The 9,891-nt window shown below is 46.8% G+C and overlaps 1 protein-coding gene across 1 annotated transcript in view; it reads left to right on the top strand.

The window, feature by feature from the left end:
- The window catches only part of ALPK2 (alpha-kinase 2), a 129,231-nt gene extending 119,988 nt beyond the window's left edge, over positions 1–9,243 (top strand). The window contains exon 12 of the mRNA XM_011949283.1: positions 8,452–9,243. Coding sequence (XP_011804673.1) covers positions 8,452–8,668 — 217 coding nt within the window. The 3' untranslated portion in view covers positions 8,669–9,243. The remainder of the gene's footprint in view (positions 1–8,451) is intronic.
- Positions 9,244–9,891: the final 648 nt, after the last annotated feature.

Below are 9,891 nucleotides of genomic sequence, written 5' to 3'. Positions count from 1 at the left end.
GAGTGCAGTGGCACGATCTTGGCTCACTGCAACCTCTGCCTCCTGGGTTCAAGCCATTCTCCTGCCTCAGCCTCCTGAGTAGCTAAGACTACAGGCACATGGCACCACGCCCAGCTAATTTTTGTATTTTTAGTAGAGATGGGGCCAGGATGGTCTCAATATCCTGACCTCATGATCCACCAGCCTTGACCTCCCAAAGTGCTGGGATTATAGACATGAGCCATCACGCCCGGCCAGGAGTCTTCTTTAGTGTGAGACTTCATAGGGTCCTTGAAGAGCTGATGTGTATTTTGAATGTCCTAGGGACAAGGAAAGATACTATTATTATTATTATGATTATTTTGAGACAGGGTCTTTCTCTGTTGTCCAGGCTGGAGTGTACAGTCCTGATCACGGCTCACTGCTGCCTGGAACTCCTGGGCCCATGTGATCCTCCTGCCTCATCCTCCCAAGTAGCTGGAACTACAGGCATGCACCACCACACCCAGCTATTTTAAACTTTTTTTTGTAGGGGTGAGGTCTCACTATGTTGCCCAGGCTAGTCTTGAACTGCTGAGTTCAAGCAGTCTTCTCGCCTTGGCCTCTCAAAGTGCTGGGATGACAGGCGTGAGCTACCTCCCATACCAAACCTAGGAGAGATATCATATAGCATTTCTCACAGCATTTACACCACAGAATTTCAAAGACTCCTGTGGGACTGTTGCTCATGAGAACATATTTTGGAAATCAGCATGTCACAGGAGAAATGGCACAGCATGGCTTTGAAGCCTTTTCACATATCCTCTAACAGCATCTCCCCTCAGAACGCCTGCTCTTGCTCAGAACGTGCCTCTGAACCTTACCATGCTGTTCCCTCTGCCAGATAAACCCCAAGCTGTCTTTGATCTAGGAAATCTTGTAGGAATCTGCTCAGCAGTGTGAAAATGGCACCCTCCGGGTTTCCGCAGAACTTCCTCCCGCTGAGATGTGACAGCTTGCTCCAAGATGGCCGCTTTTGGGAAAGTGCCACTCTGCTTATTCATTAATCCCTTTTACTTCCCCTACGGTGTTTGGCACACAGCTGCTGCCTGATCAATGAAGAAATCAATGAGTACACATGACAAATGAAGGGTATGAGTGGCACTTCAGGAATCTCTTGCTGTTTCCAGGTGGAAACAGCTCCCCAGTGTCCCTCCCTTTCCACACAGGTGACAGTCTGTTCTAGCAGAGCCTAAGTCCAGCCTGGCTTTATTTTACACACACACATCACACATCAGACCAGGGCTTTGTTTCAATTCTTCACCCCCATCCTGACCTCGAATTCCTTGTCCTTGTAGCCATTCCCTCTGCATGAAAATTTTCTTCAGAAAGGATCTCAAACTCAAGGTATTCAACACAGCTTCTGGTTGGCATCTAATGGGTTACCAAAGTACAGGAAAACTTCTCAGTAGGTTTGCCTTGCCTGTCTTCATTTCCTTTATTAAGCCAGCCAAAATCTTTGGTTTCTCCAACTCAGCCAGGGCTGGAAGCTTCTGTGACTTTCCCCCACCCCTGCTGTCCAGGTGTTTTTGGAGCCAATACATTGTCCAGCAGGGTTGTGAGCGGATCCCAGAGAGAGAGCAGTCACCCTGCTGCTATCAGTTGGTGATTTCTGTGTGAGTCTGAAAGGCTATGCCATTCATTATTAGGATGAGAGGAGAGAGGAGTTGTTTTTAAGCAGGACATCAGCCTGGCACAGTTTCTAACACATAGCAAATCTTGAATAAATCTTTATTGAGTGAGGGCAGGACTGTGGAAACAGCCTCCATAGCTCCTCCCCAGGTGGGATGTTTCAGTGTGACTTTGTCAGGTTGTTTGACACTAACTTCATAAACATAAGATATACTTGTGTTCCAGTTTAAAGACATTTCCAAAGTCAAATAGGGATGAGTGTAGATCACTGAACACTTTGAGTAGTTTATCTCCTTGTTGCTCAAAGGAGAGGGAGTCCCTGGACCAGTGACATCAATACCCCTCAGAGCCTGGTAGAAATGCCATAACCTTCCACCCCACTCTAGACCCACTGAATCCAAATCAGCATTTTAACAGAGTCTCGAGGTCATTCGTAGGGACCACTCTCATCCAGGGGGGTATATAGTTGAGAAAAGACTATACTGAATGCTGTTCATATTTTGATTTTGTTTTGTAGAAATAGGGTCTCGCTATGTTGCCCAGGCTGGTCTTGCACTCCTGGGCTCCAGCAATCCTCCTGTTTCAGCCTCCCAAAGTGCTGGGATTACAATGCTGTTTAGTGGAGTAAATTTAGTGTTCCAATTCTGGAGATTGTGAGAGAGGATGGATAGATTCACATCCAAGAGATAGGCTAAAAAATTATACTAATTAAAGGTTAAGAATAAAAAGACCCATTTAGTAAAATTCAATAGAGTTAAGATTTTTTTAAATGAAAATATTTGAAAAAGATCTCAAATACAAGATTCTTTATTCCATTGTGTTAGATTCCTAGGGCTGCCATAACAAATGACCACGAATCAAGAGCCTTATAATGACAGAAATTGATTGTCTCACAGTTCCGGGGGCTGGAAGACTGAAATCAAGTTGCTGGCAGGGTTGGCTCCTTCTGCAGGATCTGAGGGAGGGTCTGTTCCATGCCTCTCCCCTGGCTTCCGGGTTTGCTGGCAATCCTTGGAGTTCCTTGGCTGATAGACGCAGCTCTCTAACCTCTGTCTCCAACATTCCCCCTGTGTGTCTCTGTCTTTTGTCATCTTCTTATGAGACACCAGTAACAGTGGATTGAGGGCTCCCTGCTCCAGTGTGACCTCATTTAAGAAATTCCATCTGTAATGACGTGATTTCCAGAAGAGGTCACATTCTGAGGTTCTGGGAAGGACATGACTCTGGGGATGAGGTGGGCAAGGATGCTGCTCAACCCCCTACATCTATCCAACATGAAAAAGATAGTGAGTTTCTTCAATGGTGATCCTGTTGGAGAGATGTCCTGCAGCTCCAGATTCAATCCTCGAGGCAGCAGGTGGCACATGTCACATGCAAGGTGGGTCACAAGCAGGGAAACCTGTATTTCCCATTGCTTGGGTAGAGGAGAGCTTGATGTCATTGAATTCATGTCCTTTGAATGAATCTGGAGTAATCAGTCTAAGAACACGAAGGGTGCTGCCCTATTTTTTTTCTTGGGCAAGGGCAATGGCCTTGGTGATGGCTGTTAGTTTGTGAGAACAGTGGGTCAAAGCAGCAGCCCAACATCCTGACTGAGACAGAGACCAAATTGAGAAAGGAGGAAGATTTGTAATTTCTGTAAATGCTAGGTAGCAAAAAAAAGTCTGCACCTGAGAAAGCTAGGGAAAGGGAAGTTCAACATTGTCTGACAGGCCAAGGTGAGGGTCAAAAATTAGAAAAAGAGATGTTCAGAAATGTGATGTGGAGACAAGAGCAGGACCAGGACTAGGTAGTGCTGAGGATGGGGCTGGTCCCCATTTATTTGTTCCCTCAACATTTATTGAAAAGTCTTCCCTGGACAGGAGTTGCGGGCATAAGGCAGTGTCCTGAGAGAGATGATAATCTGTGGAGAGAAGATGGGCACACGTACCCCTAACTCTGAGAGGGGTGTCTAGTTCTCAAGAAGATGTAGGGAGGAGGTTGGAGAGATGTCTTCTCTTGGTGTGGAGAGAGCCCACTGCAGCTGGAGCTTGAAGGTAGCTAGGGGCTGAGAAATGGTCTCCGAGACGGTGCGGAGCTCCCTTCGCTCTCTGGCCTCACCATGCCCAGGAGCAGCCATCCGAGCCTCTGCTGCCTGACTCCAGCTTTTCTGCGAGGGTCTAAAGAAAGAGGTTAAGTGGAGGTGGAGAAGGAGGCCGATTCCTGAAAGAAGTCTACCCAGGGGCTGCCTGGAAGTCATGCTCCTTTGACCCAGCTCAGCTTTTTCCATTCCAGAGGTGGAGACCATTAGACAGGGGCTCTCTTTTTACCTGGCATTAACACCTGCTGGCAAGGGAGTGCTTCAGGACGAAGCGGTGGTGATCTTTCTGGGAGGTCACAGTGTGAATTAGTTATTTTTCTCTGCAGAGACCAGATGTTTTCTGAATTTGAAAAGCCTCGAGGCAGTCCTGATGCAAATGACCGGAACTTGTTTCCAATGTGCTCAGAGAGGGAAGCTGCCCCTGCCCACGCGTGACATTCCCAGTTTGAGGAGCTCAGAAGTTGGTGTGAAGCGACCCGGGTGCCCCCAGCGGCAGGTGGGATTAAGCCATCCATCCTGTCTGACGGAGCAGGCTGCGCTGGCCCCACGTCCCACCAAGGAGAGAGTGCGCAGGCACACAGGAAACGTTGTCAGGCTGACATTTCAGCCTTTCAGGGAGCTCCTGCAGAGGAAGATAGAGATGTAAAAATGATACCATTAGCAGTAGAAGATTTCCCACACTGCCAGACTCAACTCCTTTCTTTGGTTGACCTTTTCTTCAATGAGAAAGCTTGGCTTTTAGAAACCAAGTCATTTTTCACAAGGCCATGGACCGTGGGCTCCCACGGGCAGAGCAGGTCCCCTGCCAGGAGGAGGAGGGGCAGCTGGATTTGTAACAGTCACGGCAGGGTGGAGCTGCAGGCTGCTGCTTTAGCTTCACAGAGGAAGGTAACCTTTCACGCCCTTAAGAGCTTAAAACCCTGCTTGGGTTGCATAGGGAAAAAACTCTCCCCATTCAGTCCAGGTGTGTTGACCTTTATAGTTTCTACCAGCCAATGAAGGAGGCCTGATTTCCTGAATCGTATCAGCTACAGAATCCGCATCACACCAGCATTACAGACTTCTTTTTGCCAGTTTGCCTTTGGCCCTATTAAGCAACCATGGCCAGCACTCTCTCCCACCGGGCAGGGCTAGTTTCGTGCATGTGCAATTTGTGCACAGGACCTCACACTCAGAAGGGCCCTGTGTTTGGTTTAATGCTCTGTGCTTGTTGTCTTGAAATTCTTAATACTTTTTGAACAAGGAGCCCTTGTTTTCGTTTAGTACTGGGGCCTACATGTCACTGGTCCTGAGTGCCAGGCACCCTTTGCCCCTATCCTTTACCTGGAAAATCCCTCAGCTTTGACTCTCAGCTTCAAAGTCTCTTCCACAGGAAGCCTGCTCATCAGTTGCATGAGTTGTAATGTTGATAATTATAACAACGACATGATCAACATCATTTGACTCTTTACTGTGTTATGCTCTGAGCTACACGGTTTCTATGGATTTTCTCATTTCATCGCCTCAACAATCCTATGGGCATTATTATTAATATTATTATTATTATTTGAGACGAAGTCTCACTCTGTCGCCAGGCTGGAGTGCAGTGGCGCCATCTGGTCTCACTGCAACCTCTGCCTCCTGGGTTCAAATGATTTTCCTGCCTCAGCCTCCTGAGTAACTCGGACGACAGGTGCCCGACACTGCACTCAGCTAATTTTTGTATTTTTAGTAGGGTTGGGGTTTCACCATATTGGCCAGGATGGTTGTGATTTCTTGACCCCGTGATCCACCCGCCTCAGTGGGCATTATTATTATTCACACTTTGGACATCAGGAAACTGACAGAAACTAAGCCCACCAATTATTGTCCAGGCTCACCAGCCGGCAATGCTTCCCCTGCATCGTACTCATCATATTTCATTGTAATGATTCGATATCTGTCTTCTCACTGGACAACATGGGTCAGTGTCTTGCACGTTCTCTGTTGAATCAGTAGCCTCAAGCACAGTGCTTGGCTAGGTGCGCTCTAGAGAAGGGAGGGAGGAAAGTTACTGTCCCTTCCTCCCATGTGACTTTATTTTTAAAGTACACAGCACTGATACAGGTCAACACAAGAATAGACAAATGAAAATGCATTCTGAACAACCACTAAAATAAAAGCATCCCACTCTTTTTTTCAATCATCCTCTATTTGTTGAGTTTCTGCAGTTTACTAAGCACTGGACTAGGTGTCGGGGTACAGTGGTGAGCAAAGAGGGTTGACCTCTGTCATCACGGAATTTACAGTGAGTGGAGAGATAGAAATTAACAATCTGATCCACTCACAGATGTCAGACTGTGTGTGTGATCGTGCCACAAAGAGGAGGTGCACAGTCCAGGAGAGTCTATGACAGGGGGATGTGACTTGGTTGGAAAGGTCAAATGAGCTGAGAATTTAAAGTGAGCAAGGGCTGGGCGTGGTGGCTCATGCTTGCAATCCCAGGACTTTGGGAGGCCGAGGTGGGCGGATCACCTGAGGGGAGGAGTTCAAGACCAGCCTGGCCAACATGGTGAAACCTCAACTTTACTATAAAAAAAAAAATTAGCCAGGTGTGGTGGTGGGTGCCTGTAATCCCAGCTACTCGGGAGGCTGAGGCAGGAGAATCACCTGAACCCGGGAAGCAGAGGTTGCAATGAGCTGAGATTGCGCCATTGCACTCCATCCTGGGCAATAAGAATGAGACTCCATCTCAATAAATAAAATAAATAAATAAATAAAGCGAGCAGGACTTATCTAGAAAAGAGAGGAAGGAACATCCCATGCAGGGGAAATAGTGCAAGCAGAAACTTTTGGGAGGAGGGAGCTTGGACACTTCTAATGGCTGAAGAGGTCAATGGGTTGGGAGATGCAGCCAGACAGTGCAGGATCACAGGCAGGTTCAGGAATTTTGTCTTCGTTTTAACAGCAATGGGATTGTAAGCAGGAGATGACATGACTTATGTTTTGTAGAGGTTACTCTGGTGGCAGTGTGGAGAATGCATTGATGGGGAGGGGCTGAGTGGATCCAATGTGGACCTTATAGGTTTATATATGTGCTGCTTCAAAGTGTTTATCCCCATGGGATTCATGTTGAAGGAAAATTCCTTTGACAAAGGAGCTCATCTGTGGTGACAAGGAGGACCCTTGGACATCTCAAGGAGATGCCACTTATTGGGGAGGGTATGTGGCTGGCACTATGTTCACCTGGCCTCCTCCACACTCTGTGAGGAGCTGTGACTGGATTAAGTGTGTGCATGGGATTTGGGGATTTTCTGGTGACTGGCAGGAAGACATGCAGGGTCACTGTTCTAGCTACTAAACAAGCTGCAATAGCCTACTACCCTTTGACATTCTGCCCAGAACCCAGGGCACCTTCAACCAGTTTTTTGATGGATCTCTTGTTCATTTGCAGATAGTTGGGGAGACGCAGGGGCTGGGCAACTGTTCATTCAAGGAGCATGCTAACCTACCATAATTGGGATGCGAAAACATGGCCGTTTGTAATTTAAGCATTTAAATGTCCCAGCCAAGAGGAACAACCCCTGAAACTACTCCTGGCCAAGGGGTCAGCATGGACCCTTCTAGAGTCTACTGGAGACAAAGGATCTGCCAGAGACAAAAATTCTTCTCCTGGGGACAAAGTGGGCTGCCAGGGGGGTGACTCTGCTGTAGGAGAAAGACTCATACAAAAAACTAGCCGGGCGAGGTGGCGGGCGCCTATAGTCCCAGCTACTGGGGAGGCTGAGGCAGGAGAATGGCGTAAACCCGGGAGGCGGAGCTTGTAGTGAGCTGAGATCCAGCCACTGTACTCCAGCCCGGGCGACAGAGCAAGACTCCGTCTCAAAAAAAATAAATAAATAAATAAAGTAAGACTCAGAGGGCTTCATTCTAATCTTGTCTCTTACATCAACTTGCTTTGTTTTCTTGGGGTAGTCTCATGACCTCTTAGCCTGAATTTCTTCAACTGTAAATTGAAGGGTCTAAACAAAACAATTTCTTTTGATTCCAAAGTTCTGAAATTCTTTATTTAGAAATTCTAGGTGGGATGGGGTGGTTTTCAATCACTAAGAGATCTATGTTTTATCAAAGTAGCCCAGCACTGGTCATTGTGGCTACGAGGAGCAGGGCAATAAAATGCTGGTACATTCCAACCGTGAGCAACTGGGACCCTTGGACACTCTAGGGCCTCTGAACTTCACTGTACACGCCAGCGGATCTTTGCTCTTACTTAATTCCACAGTCTTTGTTTTTTTACCCTCACTAATAGTTGTGTCTATCCTGAGGCCATTTTTTTTTTTTTTTTTTTTGGAGACCGCTTTGTCGTCCAAGCTGGAGTGCAGTGGCACGATCTCGGCTCACTGCAACCTCCACCTCCGGGGTTCAAGTGATTCTCCTGACTTGCCCTCCCGAGTAGCTGGGACTACAGGTGCGTGCCACCACATCCAGCTGATTTTTTTTGTGTGTTTTTAGTAGAGACGAGGTTTCACCATGTTAGCCAGGATGGTCTTGATCTACCGACCTCGTGATCCGCCTGCCTCGGCCTCCCAAAGTGCTGGGATTACAGGCGTGAGCCACCGCACCCGACTCTGTGGCCATTCTTACCTAAAACTGAAATTCATATATGTTCCATGCACCATTAGTTTCCCCTTTCAAGGTTTTGTTTCTAAACTGATGAAAGTATCCTGTTTTTAAAAGCTGTTTCCTTCCACCCAAACTCACAGGTACAAAGGATTTAAAGGCAACTGTTCCATGACCTTCATTGATCAGTTTAAAGCACTACACCAGTGTAACAAGTATTGCAAAATGCTGGGACTGAAATCCCTTCAAAACAACAGCCAGAAACAGAAGAAGCCAAGCACTGGGAAAAGCAGAGTTCAGGCAAACACTATGGCAGTGAAGAAGACAGGGCCTGAGACCCCAGGCGAAAAGAAAACCTAACATCCCCGGTAAACTAATGGTCACTGGCTAGCAGCACACAGTCTTGCCAGGGAAAATCTGAGGCCACACAGGAGAGAATACACAGCCTGCAGAGAGTGTGTGGCAATCCTTATTCCCAGCTGACTGTGCGCCAAATGCCTCTAAACCCATCACCTGCTGTCTTCACTCAAATTATTTCAGAACAGGATTTGTGACCAGGTTTATGGGGAGATTGAATCGACGATCGGTCTCAAAGACAGTCCATTCTTTGTATACACGTTTAGCGTTTTTACCACCCTTAAGTCATGTGTCTATTTGTGTATTTGCACGTGGTTGTGTTGTCAAGGACTTGGTGCTGAGAAGAGTCTGTTCACAGCCAAAATTATTCCCAGCCCCATTCCTGACCTGGGATTTCTAGACACATCCTGCTGTGATGTAAACAGAAATCACGAATTCGCTCACTGGGTCAAGTTGTTCCACTGGTGTCTAATATGCTATTGTTGCTGGAGGTGAGTTCTGTAACGTGAAGCCTTTTCTCATCATTCACACAGCCACTTACAATTTTCTGTTTAATTAAATTCATATTTAAACAAAAAGTGTACGATGCGTGTCTCATTATAGACACTTGTTCTTTAGAATGTGTGCCATATTTTACATTGTTCCGGGATTTAGTTGTTTCCTAATATATTTCCTAGAGCACAAAATATTTGCATCTGTGTTTTTCCCTCATTCTTACATTACAACTCAGGTTCCATCGCTTTCTACTTTGTTCCTTAAACCCAAGCCGCCTAAACCCAGGGCTGACCCATGGTGGATCGCGCCACAAGATGCACACTAATCCTGGCGGGGGTGCACCAGTTCACAGGGATCCTGGCATCTCTAACCACTCCCAGCCCTCATTCCACTTGAGTCTCCTGACGCTCGGAGCCTCCTTCTCTACCAGTTTGGATCATGCCCAGCCATAAAGCAGGATGGTTGCATCAGTGAAATGTGAAATTGGGCAAGAGCAAACCATACAGTAGCAACTCAGGGATCGCTTTACGGACCCCAAAGTGCTTAAGAACGTCTGCTACCCCAACCATTTGTAACAAAAACATTGTTGTTTCATTAATGGGAATGTTCATGGTAATGTTGTTTCATTAATAGACTTTTTCAGAATGGCTTTAAATTTACACAAAAATGAGCAGAAAGTGTGGAGATTTCCCTTGTGTCTCCTCACCCTACTCTATGATCTTCGCCTGTTG

This window comes from Colobus angolensis, unplaced genomic scaffold (genome assembly GCF_000951035.1).
Source record: "Colobus angolensis palliatus isolate OR3802 unplaced genomic scaffold, Cang.pa_1.0 Scaffold108, whole genome shotgun sequence".
Lineage (NCBI taxonomy): Eukaryota > Metazoa > Chordata > Mammalia > Primates > Cercopithecidae > Colobus > Colobus angolensis.
Note: the sequence above shows the minus strand (reverse complement) of the source record. Positions and strands in the feature narration are given on the sequence as shown.